The sequence below is a fragment of the Neovison vison genome, chromosome 8 (genome assembly GCF_020171115.1).
Source record: "Neovison vison isolate M4711 chromosome 8, ASM_NN_V1, whole genome shotgun sequence".
Lineage (NCBI taxonomy): Eukaryota > Metazoa > Chordata > Mammalia > Carnivora > Mustelidae > Neogale > Neogale vison.
Genome location: NC_058098.1, coordinates 23,463,825 through 23,482,644, shown reverse-complemented (window position 1 = coordinate 23,482,644; position 18,820 = coordinate 23,463,825). Strand labels below are relative to the sequence as shown.

Sequence of the window (18,820 nt, the reverse complement as noted above, 5' to 3'; positions counted from 1 at the left end):
ACATGTCCTACATGTACTAGCAGAAAGAAAGGAGGTTTTTTGTTTTTTTGTTTGTTTGTTTGGTTTTTTTTGGTAAAGAAAGAAAATGAATAATCACTCTCTTATAATCACAACTCTTATTTCCCTTAATCTCATCTTGCTCACTACAGTAAGATGGAAATTCTGATCAGCATAAGAGAACATAATACACTGCAGAGGCAGGGAAATCCAGGTGGTAGATCATGGATCTATCATTTAACCTTCTTTAAAAATAAGGGTTAACATCTCTATGTATTTCCTTATACATGTATTAAATCTTCCTGGAAGGACAGAAAACACCAGTGGCTACCAAAGGCAGACAGAATTAGGCCACTGGAAATAAGAGTGTGGGGGAAACTTTTCAATGAACACCTTTTTAAATCTGTAGATTTTTTTTTAACCACATGAATGCATCATCTAACTGAAAATTAATAAACAGGCATTTGATAATACCAAAATATTACTATTAATTTGGGGGGTATAATATGGTGTTGGAGTCACTTTTAAAAAGAGTCCCTATCTGTGGGAACACTGCGATATATGCAGGTTAAATTTTATGATATCTGGGATTTGCTTCAAAATAATTCAAAGTAAGGTAGGAAGGAGTGAATGGGGATACAGATAAAGAGACACTGACACTCGGGGTGCCTGGGTGGCTCAGTGGGTTAAAGCCTCTGCCTTCAGCTCAGGTCATGATCCCAGGGTCCTGGGATCGAGCCCTGCATCGGGCTCTCTGCTCAGCAAAGAGCCTGCTTCCCCACCCTCTCTCTCTGCCTCTCTGCCTCCTTGTGATCTGTTTGTCAAATAAATAAATAAAATCTTTAAAAAAAAAAAAAAAGGAGACACTGACAGTTGAAGCTAGGTGATGGGGAAATAAGTATCCTTATGTTATATTGTCATATACTTGTCTCTATGTGAAAAATTTACACGAAAAATTTTAAAGTAAAATTCAAAAGAAAAATAGGAAAGAAAATTCTTCAAAAATAAAATAAATTACAACAAATTAGGATTATACAAAGTCATACAAATTCAGCTCAAAAAAAAAAAAAAAAAATTCAGCTCCAGCACAATGCTCAGCAAATAATCTTAGGCCCCTTTCCATCCTCTATAAATTAGTAAGTGACTATACTGCCTGACCTCATTTTTAAAAAAAGCTAATTAAAACTATATTAAAATTAACTTTTCCTCAAACAGCTGAACATGGGGCGCCTGGTGGCTCAGTCAGTTAAGCGGCTGCCTTCAGCTCAGGGTGTAATCTTGGGGCCCTGGGATCGAGTCCTACATGCAGTGGTTTCCTTGCTCACAGGGAATCTGTTTCTCCCTCTCCCTCTGCCCCACCATTGTGCTCACCTACTCTCTCAAATAAATAAAATCGTAAAAAAAAAAAGTTGAATGTAGAATTAGCACATGACCCAGCAATTCCACTCCTAAGTACACCCACAAATTACTGAAAACAGGTGCCAAATTCATACACACACATTCACAGCAGCACTGCTTCAACTGCCAAAATGGGGCAACAACCCAAATGTCCATTACCAGATGAATGACTAAACAAATTGTGGTATATACAAATAATGAATATTATTCAGCCACGAAAAGAAATGAAACATTAATGAGCTACAGCATAGAGGAACTTCAAAAACATCACGTTAAGTGAAAGCATCAAGATACAAAAAGTCACGTATTCCAGGATTCCCTTTATAACGTATAACAGGATGTCCCTGTTATCTAGAACAGGGACATCCACAACAAAGCAGGTAGCTGCCAGGGTTGGAGAGAATGGGGAAGTTCACCTATCTGATGTGTATGCAGTTACCTTCTGGGGTGATGAAAATGTTCTCAAAATAGATGGAGGTGTGCTTGCACACACTGTAAATGTACCAAATGCCACTGAATTTTTCACTTTAAGTGGTTTGTTTATGTGACATTCACCATAATTAAAAAAATACACGGGGATAACTTTTTTGTTTTGAGATACCATTTTTTACTTACTGGCTTGGCAAACATCAGGAAGTTTAAAAAGGCCCTAGACTGGGAATGGTATACGGGATGGGAGAAAATGAACCGGTAAGTTCTTTGCAGGGTTAATCTGTCAACACCCATCAAAGTGTAAAAGGCAAATATCCAGCACATCATACTCCATACACAAGCCTGTTATCTGTAGGAACAAAAATATTAAAATAAACAAAATCTCCATCAATCAAGGATGGTTTAGTGAATTGTGGTATGCCCATATATTAGAATACTATGTAGTTGTGAAAAGGAATCACACAATTCTGTAGGTACTGGAATAGAATGCTTTGTAAGATAAGTGAGGGGCGCCTGGGTGGCTCAGTGGTTTAAGCCCCTGCCTTCAGCTCAGGTCATGGTCTCAGGGCCCTGGGATCGACCCCGCATCAGGCTCTCTGCTCGGAGGGCAGCCTGCTTCCCCATCTCCCTCTGCCTGCCTCTCTGCCTACTTGTGATCTCTCTGTCAAATAAATACATTAAAAATCTTAAAAAAAAAAAAAAGATGAAGTTAAGTGAAAAAAGCAAGGGGCAGAAGGGTGCTTATTTTATACTACCATCTCTACAGACAGGGAGGAGTCAATCTCTTTCCCTCCTGCATCCCCTGGACTGGGCATGTAGAGAATTTCTTGGGAGGGACACATGAGAAAATGTAACAGGATGCCATGGGGGAAGGGAACAAACTTTCTACTATATACCCACTCTCTTCTTATTATTATTAAAGAAACTTTTAGATATATATCTTACCTTTTTCCAAAAATAAATAAAGGAGCAGATTCTACATGAAAATCCTCCCAAAGCTAGATTTTTACTCTCAACCTCTTTTACACAGGATGAATGGCTGCAGTTTCTCTGTTCCTCACAGGACAGTTCTAAGACCTATTCTTCCCACTCTGTGTACTCAACACAGCCCTTCAGATGTGACTGCCCAGCATTCAAGCTTCTGAGACTCCAATCCCCACCCTGGAGATTCCTAAGCTTTTGTGAATCAACTACCTCTTGAAAAACTGATGAAAGCTAGGGGCTCTCTCCCAGAAAAAAAAATCACTGGCCTAATTATGCTCATCAAATTATATATAACCTCAGGGAACTGGCACCCAGTGTCACAGTGTCCTTGTAACTCTCACAGCCTTACTGGCAGTGAGCCACAATACTGGTTAATGTTAAACTGGTTGACAACTGAAACACAACTTCTGAGAATTTCTGCAAAAGCAGACCTTGCCTCTACTTGTTAACACATCAGTATTTTGAAATATTCCCATAAACTTTCCTCTTCAGTTTAGGCCCTGCTTTCCAGCTAAGAGGATTCTATCTATCTATTCTATTCTATCCTGTCCTAGCTGACAGAAATCAGCGCTTCTTAGCTCACATCACCTACAAATTGATAATTAACTGGCCTGTGGCTTCATCCACATTTCTGACTAAAATCTTGAATGATTTTTCCCCCTGATGAAACTATCTCTTCCCCTCTGAATGGACAGAAGAATAACCGGTAGTTCTGAGAAATCCAAAAATTTGTTAGAGCCTAACATTTTTATTATTATATGTGCTCCAGGAAGACAGTATAAATCATTTTGCTGGGCAAGAAAACAGCCACAGCTTATGAAAAACAAAACCAAAGCATGTCCCCTTTCCATACTCTTATGGTTTGAATTGTGTCCCCTCCCCCAAATTCGTATGTTGAAGCCTTAATTCATAATATGAATGTATCTGGAGATGGTGGCCTTTAGGGGGGTAATTAAATGGGGTCATTAAGAGTGGGCCTTAACCCAACAGGGCTGGTCTTCTTATATGAGGAAGAGACACCAGAAATTCCTTTCTCTTTGTACATACACAAAGGAAAGACCACCTGAGGACACAGTGAGAAGGCAGAAGCCCACAAGCTAGGAAGGGAGGCCTCACCAGAAACTAAAGCTAATGGCAGCCCGATCATGAACCTCTAGCCTCCAGATGGGGGAGAAAATGAACTTCTGTTGTTTAAGCCACCCAGTTATGGTACCTGGTTATGGCAGCCTGAGATGATTATTATACATGCCTCTATTTAAAAGTATTTAGTACTGGAGTTCAACTGAAGCATGCCAACATTGAGGACTAAGATCTTTCTCATTGTACTTGTGATTTAATTATGTTCACCTTGGCCTTCCCAGGGCATGTGACTAGAGAAATGTGTGTGGAGTGGGGGGCAGGGCAACAGGAATTACGGTCAGAGAGCTGGGAAAGGTCAGACCCTGTACAACTTGTGCCAAAATACAACATTTACTAAAACTTCAACCCAAAAGCTATAAGCTATAAGCAGACATCACATGTAGATTATCTCGTGGATTAGCCACATAGGTATACAAGTGAACTTAGTTATTTTATGAAGACTTTCTTTTTTTAATGACCCAATCAAAGAAATCTGGGTTTGAGGTTAACTCTCAGTTAATTAAAAAAACCAACTGACTAGAATACCTTGTCCTCCAAGAATGATGGGCAATGCTGGTTTCACTTAAGGCAGCTTATAAACAGGTATGTGAAGGTAATTGATACTAGCAGGATAAAAATAATCTGCCAGAACAGTTTCCTTAAATGGGAAACTGAGATGAAAGTGACCCAGTGCCTCAGCACACACAGGTATCTAATAGTGAACATTTATGACCCTCACCTTCCTAAGCTGTGCAAAGGGGATGCAAACCTCTATTTCACAGGGCTACTTGGAGGGCAAATAAAATCATTCCTAGCTAATGCAGTTAGCTCAATGTTTGCTACATGGCGGGAACTTAACAAATGTGAGCTTTCATCAGTGTGTTTAAATCAGCTTTAAGGTATAATTTAGTTATAATAAAATTCGCATGTTTTTAAGAATGTATATTTTATGATTTGCTAAAATGAGCACTCCTTAAAAGCCATAAGAAAGAAAAAAAAAAAAAAAGAAAAAAGTCATAAGAAAGGAGTTGGGGGAAGGGAAGAAAAGCCTACAAAGACCAAAGGAGGGCCTTGGATCTATGGAATCAGGAAGAAAAACGAGCCTGGAGGGGGAACCATGAAACTGGGGTCCACAGAGTTATATATTTCTGTTTTTACATATGACTAAAACATGTAAAATTACATTCCTTAATAACTAGAAATACAGTTCTGACCATCTGGTTTTCGTAACTCCAACACTCACAGAGTTAAGGGAGGACTCACATTCAGTAGTCAGAAGCGAGGCTGCTGTGCTGCACTTAGCAAGTGTGCAGAGCCGGGCCTGGGAATGTACACATCGGGTCAACCAGACTTCAGAAACAAAGTATTGTTTCCAAAGCATCATCAGGGCTGCCACAGGACGACCATGGCTCTCTACTGCTGCTTTTAAATGCTAAGTTTTTATTATTTCACCTTGGTTATTCAGTTAACCCTGAGGCACACAGCTATATGTTACTGTAGTCTGTTGATGTTTAAGAACTAGGTTTTAAGACACATAAATATTATAGTTCAAATATGGACCATCTATACTTTTTTTTTTTAAAGATTTTATTTATTTATTTGACAGAGAGAGATGACAAGCAGGCAGAGAGGCAGGCAGAGAGAAAGGAGGAAGCAGGCTCCCTGCTGAGCAGAGAGCCTGATGTGGGGCTCGATCCCAGGACCCTGAGATCATGACCTGAGCTGAAGGCAGCAGCTTAACCCACTGAGCCACCCAGGCGCCCCTGGACCATCTATACTCTTACAACCAAAACAGATATATGCCAAATTTCCCCCAAATCTGCTTAGACCAGCACAGAAATAGAAAAAAGTTCTCTTGCTACCAAAAAAACAGTAAGTAGGGAACTAACTAATATACTCTCACATGGTTCTAAAATCAAATATATAAACAAATGCATTAAGAAGCCCTACTTCCAGGGCGCTCAGTGGGGTAAGCTTCTGCCTTTGGCTCAGGTCATGATCCCAGGGTCCTAGGATTGAGCGCCACAGCCGACTCCTTGCCAGGGAGTCTGCTTCTCCCTCTGCCCCACCCCCAATCATGCATGAGTACGTTCTCTCTCTCTCTCTCTCTCTCTCACACACACACACACACACACACACACAAATCTTAAAAAAAAAGTCCTACTTCTGCTGTTGTCATCTACCTCTATTCTAGACACCCCCAACAGGTAACCATTTTCAGTTTCTTGTGCATGCTTTCAGTTAAGGCATACTATATATGAGCAAACAAATACAGCTGATCATATTCCCCCATCTCTGCTTTACCACACAAAGTATCATACTATACACACAGCTCTGCATTTTCCTTTTTAACATCTTGAAGATATTTTCCTGTATCAATACACAGAAATCTTCTTCATCCTTTTTTCTTAACAGCCATACAATTTCCCATTACATAAATATTCTAGAAATTAAGTGGCCTCTTGTTTCTGGTATTTTTGTTACTATAATGTTGCAATGAATGACCCTGAATATACATATCCTATATATCTATACCGTAAAGACCCAGAAAAGGCTTAGTGATCAAAAGGTAAGTATATTTGTAATTTGATAAACAATGGTTCTTAACTTTTTTTTTTAAAGAGAGAGAGTACGAGGAGAGGGAGAGAAAGAATCTTAAGCAGGCTCCATGCCCAACACAGAGCCTGACATGGGGCTTGATCTCATGACCCTAAGATCATGACCTGACCTGAAATCAAGAGTCTGATGCTTACCAACTGAGCCACCCAGGTGCCCCTAGTTTTTAACTTTTCTGAGATTCTGAATCAATTCAAAAATCGGATAAAAGTTAAGGACTTTTGCGGCCCCCTAAAATAATGAAGAGACATACACCCACACAAAATGTACATACTCTAAGTGGACCTTGGAGCCTTCACATGAATCACCCTAGAGATACTGAAAGAGTAGATAATTTATGAAGGGGTCTCAGAGCCATAGTCTCAAAACTCTGAAAACTTAGAGACCTTACCTTGGTTGATTTCAGCTGCAGAAGGCCCCAAGCTCAAGCTCTTCTTCTGCTGAGCATTTTTGGCAAGTAGTGTGTGCTTGTCATCATTCCCTGTATCCATCTCTGAAATGGTGACAGCCAGAATCCGGCAGAAATTAGCAAGCTGCTGCTGATCAAAATTGGATACTAAAGAACTCAGATTGGGGACTTCGTCTAGTCGGATCATTTCCTACAGAAGACACAAACAAAACAATCCCCATGCTCAGTTCATTTGAGGCTGGATGCGTCCCTCTTTTGCATTCCCCTAAAAATGGGACCTAGTAGCTAAACCACTTAGGTCCAAATCCTGGCCCTGCAAACTGCAGTTGTGCAAATGTAGGTAAGTTATGGAACCTCTCTAAGTATTTGCTCAACTGTCAAATGGGACTGACATGCTTCATGGGACCGGTCTCAGGATTAAACCCTTTGGAGCACGACTATTCTCATTTCTCTTTGTTCATGTGACTCACTTTGCCTATTTAAAAAAGGAAAGAGAAGAAATGCCTACCACGCAAATTTTATCATTCACTCACAAATTGCCATTCCTACTACAGACATTTTCTTTCTAAGAAATACAATATTTCAAATGTAGCTGAAGGCCCCTGTGTACTCCTACCCAGTTGTATTCCCATCTCTCCCACCGGAGGTAACCATTATTTTGAACTGTTTATTATTTCCACACATGTTCTTATATTTCCATAAAAATATATGGTATTAAAGCAAAGGAAACCAGCAACAAAACAAAAAGGCAACCTACTGAATGGGAGAAGATATTTGCTAATGATACATCTGATGAGGAGCTAATCACCAAAATATAAAGAACTCACACAATTCAACACCAAAAATAATCTGATTAAAAACGGGCCAAGGACCTGAATAAACTCTTTTCCAAAGACATCCAGGAGGCCAAGAGACCCATGAAAAGATGCTCAGCATCACTGATCATGAGGGAAATACAAATCAAAACCTTACGCCTGTCACAATGACTAATATTAAAAAGGCAAGAAATGAGAAGTGTCAGAGAAGATGTGGAAAAAAGGACCCCTCATGCACCACTGGTACAAATGTAAACTGGTGCTCCCTCTGTGCAAACAGCTGGAGGTTCCTCAAAAAATTAAAAGTAGAAATACCATATGATCTAGTAATTCCATTACTGGGTATTAACCCCAAAAAACAAAAATGATAATTTGAAAAGATACATGCACCCCCTACATTTACTGCAGCATTATTTACAATAACCAAGTATAGAAGAACCAAGTGTTCATCCATAGATGAATGGATAAAGAAGACCTGGTATACATAGCCGATGGAATATTATGCAGCCATAAAGAATGAGATCTTCCCACTTGCAAGGACGTGAATGGATCTAGAGTATAATGCTAAGCAAAATAAGTCACAGAAAAGGCAAATACTCTGATTTCACTCATATGTGGAATCTACAAAACAAATGAACAAAACAGATAAAGACTCAAATACAGAGAACTGGTGGTTGTCAGAAGGGAGCGGATTGGGAGGAATGGGCAGAATAGGTCAAAGGGATTAAGAGGTACAAACTTCCAGTTATAAAATAAATAAGTCGTGGGGATGAAAAGTAGAGCATGGAGAATACAGTCAATAACACTATAATAACAATGTATGGTGACATGGTGGTCAGCATGGCTTCATGTGTTAAATCACTGAATCACTATGCTGTAGACCTGAAACCAATATAATATTGCATGTCAATTATACTCCAATAAAAAATAAACCAAAAAATTAAAAAACGTATGATAGTGTTCTAGACGCAGTGTGAACGCTACATTATACCTCACTTTTTTGTCGACACTGGAATTTTTTTTTTTTAATTTAGGTCACTTCAGATAAGAAAAAGTTAGTACTTCTTTTTTAACACTTATTTATTTTTAAGTAGGCTCTAGGCCCAATGTGGGGCTTGGACTCAGGACCCCAAGATCAAGGGTCACGTGCCCTACTGAGCCAGTCAGACGTGCCTCAACAGTGGGGTGTAACTACTCTGACAGAAGTAGCTCTAAATCATTCATTTTTCACTGCTTTACCCCACTACGTATTTAAACATACATCCATATATATGGATGTATGTTTAGGTGGACTGTAATTTTTCACTATTAAACACTGTTGCAATGACCATTCCTATAGGTGTATGTGTACATATAACCAATTACCGAGAGTAAGTGATAGCAGGCATTCTTGTCTTTTTTTTTTTTTTAACTTTAACAGGAATATTTCCAAAGTTTTAACATGAAGTTTAAAGTCTACTTTAAGTTTTGATATCCTATGTCAAACTAATGAGCTTTCCTTTTATTCTTAGCTTTTACCATTAATGACTTGAATTTCATGAAATGCTTTTTATTTGACTACATTCTTTTTTTTTTCTTCTTTAAAATCTGCAAATGTGGGGTGCCTGGGTGGCTCAGTGGGTTAAGCCTCTGCCTCTGGCTCAGGTCATGATCTCAGGGTCCTGGGATCGAGCCCCGCATGGGGCTCTCTGCTCAGCGGGGAGCCTGCTTCCCCCTCTCTCTCTGCCTGCCTCTCTGCCTACTTGTGATCTCTCTCTCTCTCTCTGTCGAATAAATAAATAAAATCTTTAAAAAAAATCTTCAAATGTGCATTACATGAGCTTCTCTTCTTCTGAAACATCCTTATATCCTCAGATTATAGCTACTACCCTTCATCTCACTAATTCACTTCCACTAGACTGGGTACTTCTCTATCACTGCACATGTCACAGGATCTTGTGATACCTGTTCCTCCATTTTCAAACGAACTCACACTACATTGAGGGAGCTGTGTGTCTTACTTTCTTTCCAGAGCCTCAGCACATAAGACTTGGTAGCAAGGGTCTCAGTAAATGTGAACTGAACAAGTGAATGATTCCCAGAAGCCCCCATGACCTCCGCTCTTAACTCTGGTAATGAAGAACAGGAGTTTGCTGAGGGGCTATTTGGGAACAGCTGCTTCTACCTTTGCCTTTTCCTTCCCCCAGTACACAAAAGTTAGCAATTTTTTTTTAAGATTTTATTCATTTGACAGAGAGGAACACAGCGATAGAGTGAACACAAGAAGGGGGAGTGGGACAGGGAGAAGCAGGCCTTCCTCTGAGCAGGGAGCCCGACGTGGGGCTCGATTCCAGGATCCTGGGACCATGACCTGAGCCGAAGGCAGACACTCAACAACTGAGTCACCCAGGCACCCCAAAAGTTAGCGACTGTTATGAGAGGAAACTGTAACTTTCAGTCCCGTTCCTCTAGCCCTAACTTAATGTATGGGTCACAAACCAGGTCCCACTGCCCTCTAAGCCCACTTTCTGTGCCATATTTTAATATCTGATACATACAACATATGTTATGAGGCATAACCAAGTGAAGAGCTGTGTGCATCTTTCCTATCACATCTTCCACACTCTCTGCCAGAGGTAACCATAACTGAATTACTTTCGTTTTGCTGTTAAAAAAAAAGTTTTATATGTATGAGTTGAGTTTGCTTATTTCAGAGCTTTGTAAGAATGATATACTAGGAGCACCTAGGTGGCTCAGTCAAGTAAACATCCAGCTCTTGGTTTCGGCTCAGGTCATGATCTCAGGATGATGAGATCAAGCCCTACACTGGTACCTCCGTGCTGAGCTTGGAGCCTGCTTAAGATTCCCTCTCTCTCCCTGTGTCCCTCCCCTGCTCACACTCTCTCTTAAAAAAATATAAAAATAAAAAGATACTACAGTCTTCTGCAACCAACTTCGATCTATTTCTACGATTTAGCTATGTTGTTGCCCATAGCAACAGCTTATTCACTTCCACGACTCTGTAATATTCATTGTGTGAATAGAGAAAATTTATCCATTCTCCTGTTGATGGATCATGGATTTGGCTTCAGTTTTTAACTCGGAAACAATACTATAAACATTCTTAAGCGTTTCTTGATGTACATGTGCAGAAGTTTTTCTGGAGCGGTGGCTTCTAAACCATTCTGACGATGTCCAAGAAGAAGAAAAAATTTCCATCACAACCCAATAAAACATACATAACTATGTAACAAAAACTCAAATAATACCCTTACATGACACACTTGAATCTTTTCTTTTTTAGCTGGTAGACTCAATGAATGAATTGATTTCACAACCTCTTGGCTTTGATGTAGTGTTTTCACTTCTGAGAACTACTGTTCTGGGATTGAGTTTATCCACAAGCATGCCTGGACATAGACTATAGGTGACCCAGGCACAAGAATGATGTCTCAGCCCTCAAGGTAGTGCTTCCCTAGGTGCTGGGTCACAGGGAATGCACATATTCAACCAGAAAACAAAGAAAGATGAATAGATTCTGCAGAAACAAGAAGGTATCAGCAGTACATAAGTGATTGCAATGATATACATTCTTGGGGTGCCTGGGTAGCTCAGTTAGTTAAGCATCTGACTCTTGATCTCAGCTCAGGTTTGATTTCAGGATTGTGAGTTCAAGCCCCATGTTGGGAACCCATGCTGAGCATGGAGCCTACTTTAAAAAAAAAAAAAAAAAAGCCAAAGAAGGAAAGAAAGGCCAATGATACACATTTTCACCAACATTTGCTCTCTCTCTCTCTCACTGTGGTCTTAATTTGCATTTCCCTGATCATCGATGAAGTTAAACATATTCTTTTTATGGATTTTTTCTCTTTTGTGAAATGTTTGTTACTATCATTGCCTAACCCCCCACACTCCCTTTCCTTTACCGGGCTATGTGTCTTTTTCTTGCTGATTTGTAAGACCTCTTGATAAATTCTGAAAACCAATCCTTTGTTTGTTACATGGGTTACATATATCATTTCCCAGTTTGTGACTTGGGTTCCCATTTTCTTTATGGTGTCTATCCCCCTTTCAAACTGCACCAAGGTAACCATGCCTAGCAGAACTCATCACTATTTTTGGTAACACACAAAAAATGAGCATGTCAGGGCACAAGGGACAAGCGGGAGAAGTCAGGAAGGAGCAATCCCAGACTCCCATGCTCAGACTGCCAGGGAGTTTGGTGTTTCCGCCCTGGAAGCCCTCTTTCACACACTGGCTGGAGCATACAATTATTGGAAAAATAACAAAGCCTTTTTATTAAAGGGTACAAAGGGTCTGTCTGGGACCTGCACACATCTCCAGTGTGTTCCTACAGACAATGGGCCACTTGTGCATCTTCCGCCTGTGCATGACAAGCAGCGCCCGGGGAAAACGCAGCAGAAAGACAGAAATGAAAGCTGGGGTAACCACAATGCACGTGGGTAGCCTTTTCCCTGCAACAGCAATTCTAAGAGGCTGCTCCTGCCTCCTCAGTTGTAAGAGGAAGAAATGTGGCAGCCTGCAACCAACATGGAGGCATGGAACAAAGACTGATCTTCACCCAACATGGGGCTTAAACTCACAACACTGAGATTAAGAGTCCTATGCTCCATCGACAGAGCCAACCAGGTGCTCCTTTGCATGTGCATGTTTTTTTTAAAGCATATTCTGGATCTTTTTGAATGTCCATCTTATGACCAAGTGGCAGGATGTCAGTGCTCACATCTGTGTCCTCTACACTGATATGAATTAAATTTTAACTGTTGAAGACTAATGAGAATCAACAGAAGCGGACTTAATAAATAAAAGTCAAACATCACCAGCTAATGAATGAAGGTTTCACAGCATTCAAATAAAGAAAAATGGTAGGAAAATGGAGTCATTACATAGCATACAGCAGTGTTAGTATGCTACAAAGATCTTGCAACATAATAATTAACGAGGGGCAATTTGATTTTGACAAAGTGGCATTAGCCATCATATTAAAAACAAAGTCAATCTGAACTTTTGAGTCTTATCATTAGATCGATTTCAATTTATTACTGATTTAGGTTTTATTGTCATTTAAAAACCACCAAAAGGAGTAAGACCTAGGTTTGTACTTGAATATATTTAAGTAAAAAAAAGTTAACATTAGGCATATGGAGGAACTTCCTTTAAAAGAGCTCTGTACATCATTCAGGTTTGAGAATCCAATTGTCTGACACACCCTCCCCTGTCTGGTCACCCACCTGCTAGAAAACATAGCTCACCTTTTTAACCCCCAAAATATCTTCAATGAGGGTTGCTGTTTGTAAGAATGTTTTCTTACTCGTCATCAATGTAAACAGGAAGATCACAAAGTCATTCTTTTCTGCCAAACGCTTTGTAACTCCTTCCGTCTATCACAAGGGAAAAGGAGAAAAATGGCAAAATAGGTTATAATCACAAAATAAAACATGAAAACCAAGGTATCCTCCTTCTAGAAACCAGAAAAGCAATTCCAACCTACAACTGGAATTCTCGGCACAGGCCTTAAATCACTAAAACGATATACGAAACACTGTGTGCAAATGCATTTTGGGGGGAGGGGTTTTTTCATGGTGGGTCCATCATAGGGTCTTGACCTAGTATCTGCCTAGTAACTGAACGAGGAGATACAAACAAGCATCCAGTAGGCCAAGTTTTATTTGGCCAGTGGTATATTTTAAATTTGGAATGTAAATGCCCTTAGGTAGGACATGCTTACTTCAGGTCAGCAGCAATTTGCACTAGTTTCCACCCCAAAGCAGGCACTGTCAGACATTTCTTGGTTTCTGCCTAATCCCTGAAATTAAGCCACATCAGCAGAGTTGGACCATATCATTCTATGTTCTTCACATTTTTGTTTCCTTTCCTTTTCTTTCTTTCTTTCATGAACTGTGTTTTGCGGGACTATTATTAAGTGTCATTAATAACAAACAGCCTCATAAAACTAATGACTATATGGAAGTTGCCAATGATGAAGTCATTACATCATATACATATTTTTTAAATTAAGGACAAGTCTTACTGACCTTAGCTGCAAGAGTAGTTGTGAGTTAGCTGAACAACTAGTTAGTTTACTGTTATCTTATCGGTCTGCGCCTATCTGTCCACTAAAAACACGTGGCTACTGAGCACCTGAAACGTGGCTAGTCTGAACTGAGATGTGCTCAAGGTATAAAAAACACACTGGATTTTGAAAGCTTAGTACAAAAAAGGAGGTAAATATCCCATTAATAATTACTTACATTATTTACATGTTGGAATAATCTTGATATACTATGCTAAATAAAATGTATTATTAAAATTAATTTCACCTATTTCTTCCTACTTCTTTTCTTCCTTTCTAAAAAAATGTGGCTATAAGGAAATTTATAATAATCTACGTGGCTCACACTGTGCTTCTGTTGCATGGGACCATTACAGATGCTGAACTGTGTAAGTGTTGAAACTTACTTCCCTATTTATGTTGGTTGATAAGAAGCTTAAACCGAGGGGCTGCCTGTGTGGCTCAGCGGGTTGAGCCTCTGCCTTCAGCTCAGGTCATGATCTCAGGGTCCTGGGATCGAGTACCGCATCGGGCTCTCTGCTAGGCAGGGAGCCTGCTTCCCCCCCCACCTCTCTCTCTCTCTCTCTCTGCCTACCTGTGATCTCTCTCTGCCAAATAAGTAAAATCTTTAAAAAAAAAAAAAAAAAAAGAGGAAGAAGAAGAAGCTTAAACCGAAATGTGTGCCCCATCCAGACGACATATGATTTTTTGGGCAGCCCAATTCCTGCATACATGTTATACCCTCAACTTGTTCTACACTCTTCTTTCTTACCTACTTCTAAATATATGATTCATGATCTTGGTAGATTTTACATATCACTACAAGAATGCCTGACATCTCTTTCTGAATGAGGCAAGAAATGAAATGGAATTAAATGTCCCATTGTATTTTCATAACATATAAGTTTCACTTCTACAGGAGCCTTTGTTTCATTCTGGTGTGTATTATGATTCACTGAGTACCGGTGACCACATAAGTTCCTAAAAGATAGGTATTGTGTCTTACAAACACTAGCACTTGAATGTTGCTTTACAAAGTGCTTTCACATCTCACTTAGTCCCCACAACAAGCCTACAATACTAGTAAGATTACTGACTGCACTCTTCAGATGAGAAAATAAGCTCAGGGAGGTAAATTAATAATCACTGAGCCAGGAGCCAGAACTCCAAATCCAGTTCTAGCACTAAGTGCTAGGCTTTTTCCTTTCTACCAAATTGCTGTTTTATTCACTATTCTTTCCTTCTTAGGGATCAATCAAACAGTCTCCTACTTACTACACTGGTGGGGCTTTTGCTTTCTAACAAGGAAAATGAAGGAACAGAAATAATGGAATTAAAAGGAATCTTAGGGTCGCCTAGGTAGCTCAGTGGGTTAAACCTCTGCCTTCGGCTCAGGTCATGATCTCAGGGTCCTGGGTGGAGCACCGCATCAAGCTCTCTGCACTGCCTCTCTGCCTACTTGTGATCTCTGTCTGTCGAATAAATAAAGAAAAATCTTTAAAAAAAATAAAATAAAGGAATCTTAAATATGACATACACTCTTCCAGTGTATCTATACATGATAAATGATAAATGATTGTTCAGTATCTGCTTGGACACCTCCAGGGCTAAAGGAGATTGCTATCTGCTACAGGAGCCCTGATTCTGAATTTCTATAAAATTCTGCCTCCCCACAATTTCCACCTGCTGGTCCTGGTCCTCAGGCCCACGTAAGTCAGTCTGATCCCCCGCATGTCTGAGGACAGCTTTCATGTCCACTCCCTTGAACTTTCCCTTCTCAAGCACTGCAGATGTGGTAGGAACATAACTGGGCCCCCAAGGGCAGGTGTACTTACACAGACACATGTATTATACAGGATGCTCAAACAGTCCTTGGACATTTCATCACTTACTGAAAGTGAAGGGAGAATAACTGGTTATTTTTCTTACTGAAAAGATAGCATAATAAATTAAATTTTTCAACCTAAGAACTGTTCCTCACAATCCCCTTCAAGATGCTTCTTTTCCTTTTAGCATACCTCTTTCCAGTCCTTGCTTACCAAAGATTTTCGTGATGCCCATCAGAATCTACAAACCAATTTGTATACTGGTTTTTGGTTTGATGCAGTAGCTGTTTTCTACTTAAGCTCCACAGTCTTCATACTTTCAACCTGTGTATCCTCTCTTAATAGCCATGTTCCCTTTGTAGTTTGCTTAGAAGATATCCAGGGTTTGGGGGGGGGATTTTTGCTATTTAAATAGACTAAAAACAAACTATTTACATAGCCTTTCTATGCCTGTGTTGCATTGGTTCCTCAAGATACATTTCAAAAGCAGAACTGCTAGAATCCAAAGTATAAGCTTCCTGATTACATGTTATAAATTTCCACTGAAGGTTGTCCTAGCAGCAAACAAGGGTATCATATTTATTAAAGACTCACAAGTGTGTTTTTGTTTTGCTTTGTTATTTCTGTTCGGGAAATGTCTTTTAATGCCTGACCTACTAACTCCAACAGAGAACTAGCTACTTCTCCGTGAGCAAGAACAGAGGAATATGACAAAAAGGAAACATTTTTATGATCCCTGAGCCTGGAGAGGATAAAACTGAGTATGAACCATCAATAAACTGTTTTTGCTCAGCATTACTTTTATTTTTAAGAACTACTTCCATTCATTCCTATGCTGCCACAAACTCTGAAATGTTAGGTCTCCCTCTGAGATGTCAATGGGTAGCCCTGCCAAGCCAGCTTGACCAGAAGGGTTATCTGATAAAATCTGGAGAGAGTGCAGATGTCCCGTATCCCCTATCACTACCTTTCAACCTGTGGGGGCTTTTTCGTTTATCTCATGACTTCAGAGCAGGATGGAATACCAGATCAGTTCATCTCTGCCTTTCTAGACCTTTCATTTTCAAAGGGAATTGCGATTCACTCACTCATCAATTATTTATTCAGCACCTACTCTACAGATGATAAAGAATCCACAGTGGTTGGGGGTGGGGGAGAGTCTCTAAACCTAGTAGGAGAAAGGGAAAACAAATACACCAACAAGTAATTACAAGATGCGACTTGCTATCAGCTTAGACAGAGAACACGAAGAACCAATTTAGATAGAGTACAAAGCTGAGACATCAAAGACGAATATGAACCTTCTTAACCACTCCTGCACATAAAAATGAGGCCTTACATAATATGTTCTGTTCTGGTTAAGGGGGGGATTTTTTTAAATTAAAAAAAATATGTACTTTTCCTTTTGCCTCATTGCATCCAAGAGAGCAAGATGGGTCCCAGCAGCTCTCCGGGAGCCATGCTAGGAAGTTTGCCCAGGGTTCTCCTTCTTGCCACCTATGCCCAAACTGGTAAGTCTGATCAGGATATACAGCCTCAATATGGGCCACCAGTGTTTCTGTCAGTACACAAAGGATAAAGGCTTCATTAAGTTGGATTAAGTGAACTTCTTTGAATGGGTCAGCCAAGATACCTACCTTACCTGTAGATATCCAGGATACCTACCTTAATGCTACCTCACTGTATATAAAATAAAAATACTTCAATTAAAAAAAATGTATGATGTTTGTAGAAGGGCATTCATCAAGTGTTAAAAGTGATTTCTGGCATGTGGTAAGTATGTATGTATGTATGTATGTATCTCTGTGACCTCTGGCTTATGCCTGAGTGCTTGTACTTTTTTTTCTTAATTAAATACTGAATACCTAAAAATAGTATTTGTAACATGTGTAAGTTATAAAAAGGAATAATAGAATACCCATAGACCCATCACCCAGCTTAAGAAATAATGTGCTACAGGGGTGCCTGGGTGGCTCAGTGGGTTAAATCCTCTGCCTTCAGCTCAGGTCATGATCCCAGGGTCCTGGGATGGAGCCCCGCATCGGGCTCTCTGCTCAGCAGGGAGCCTGCTTCCCTTCCTCTCTCTCTGCCTGCCTCTCTGCCTACTTGTGATCTGTCTGTCAAATAAATAAATAAAATCTTTAAAAAAAAAAAAAGAAAGAAAGAAAGAATGTGCTACCAAAACACTGACTTTCTAACCTTTATCATTTCTGGTAATGACTAAATTTTCTTACCAAGAGCATGTATCACCCTTACAACAACAAAAAATAGATATACTTTTTAAAATAAAACAAACAAATGATCTTACCAGGTTATTCGTTACTCCCCAATAAACTAGATAGGAGAAATAAGACTTTCCAGAGAAAACACAAAAGCTGGGCCCATGACAATTAGAAACTACAACGATGCAATTCATTTAGCCCAGTGTCTTTCACACTTTTTCTTTTATAGCCCCAGATCTGTATTTCTACCTAGTACAAAATGAAGAAAGAGAGCTCTTAGGTAGGGGGTGGAGAGCGCATGCTGGAAGGCAGACCCTCACTGCTGAGCTAGGAGTAGGAAGAAGAAAAGTCTCTGGAACCACATCACATCAGCAAGCTGGGAAGGAGGACCAGCGGCTTGCAAGTATACTTACTTTTCAGTTTCTGTCCCCGGATAGAGATCGTAGGCCTCATAAGAATTTCTACAAGGAGCTATATATTTAAAAAAAAAAGAAGAAGAAGAAGAAAGGAAGGAAGAAAGAAAGATAAAAAGGAAACAAAGAAAGAAAAGAAAATTGGGTAAAATGTTCAAAATAAACTCCAAGCACAACTTATAAAACAATCTTTGCCATGACAAATGATGACCTAAATACCTGTCGCAGCACTAGAAGACCCTCTGGTTCCCAACACAGACACAAGGCAGTGAGGCTCGCGGGAATGAGCACTGTACCAAGGGTCAGGAAACCTCAGTCACAGCTCAGCCACCTAGTCCCCATGTCAACTTGGGCAAGTCAATATCCCTCCATGGCCTCAGTTATTTCATTTAAAAAAAATAAGCATGTTGGACTAGATAATCTCTGGGATCCAATGCGGTTTTAATTTTTTAAAAGCTATAGAACATTATCACTAGGATTCCTCTTTTGCTTTAAGAACATTTATATTCTTTTACAGACATAAGTTAGTAAAAACAG

General features: G+C 39.8%; 1 protein-coding gene and 1 pseudogene across 1 annotated transcript in view; one reads left to right on the top strand and one right to left on the bottom strand.

The window, feature by feature from the left end:
* Positions 1–18,820, bottom strand: part of LOC122916132 (transient receptor potential cation channel subfamily C member 4 associated protein) — a 71,285-nt gene that overhangs the window by 28,854 nt on the left and 23,611 nt on the right. The window contains exons 4-7 of the mRNA XM_044263178.1: positions 18,284–18,341; positions 15,658–15,713; positions 13,023–13,151; positions 6,938–7,145 (exon numbers count right to left, since the gene is read on the bottom strand). Of these exons, the coding sequence (XP_044119113.1) occupies positions 6,938–7,145; positions 13,023–13,151; positions 15,658–15,713; positions 18,284–18,341 (451 nt within the window). The remainder of the gene's footprint in view (positions 1–6,937; positions 7,146–13,022; positions 13,152–15,657; positions 15,714–18,283; positions 18,342–18,820) is intronic.
* LOC122915825 lies at positions 16,592–17,547 on the top strand (annotated as a pseudogene).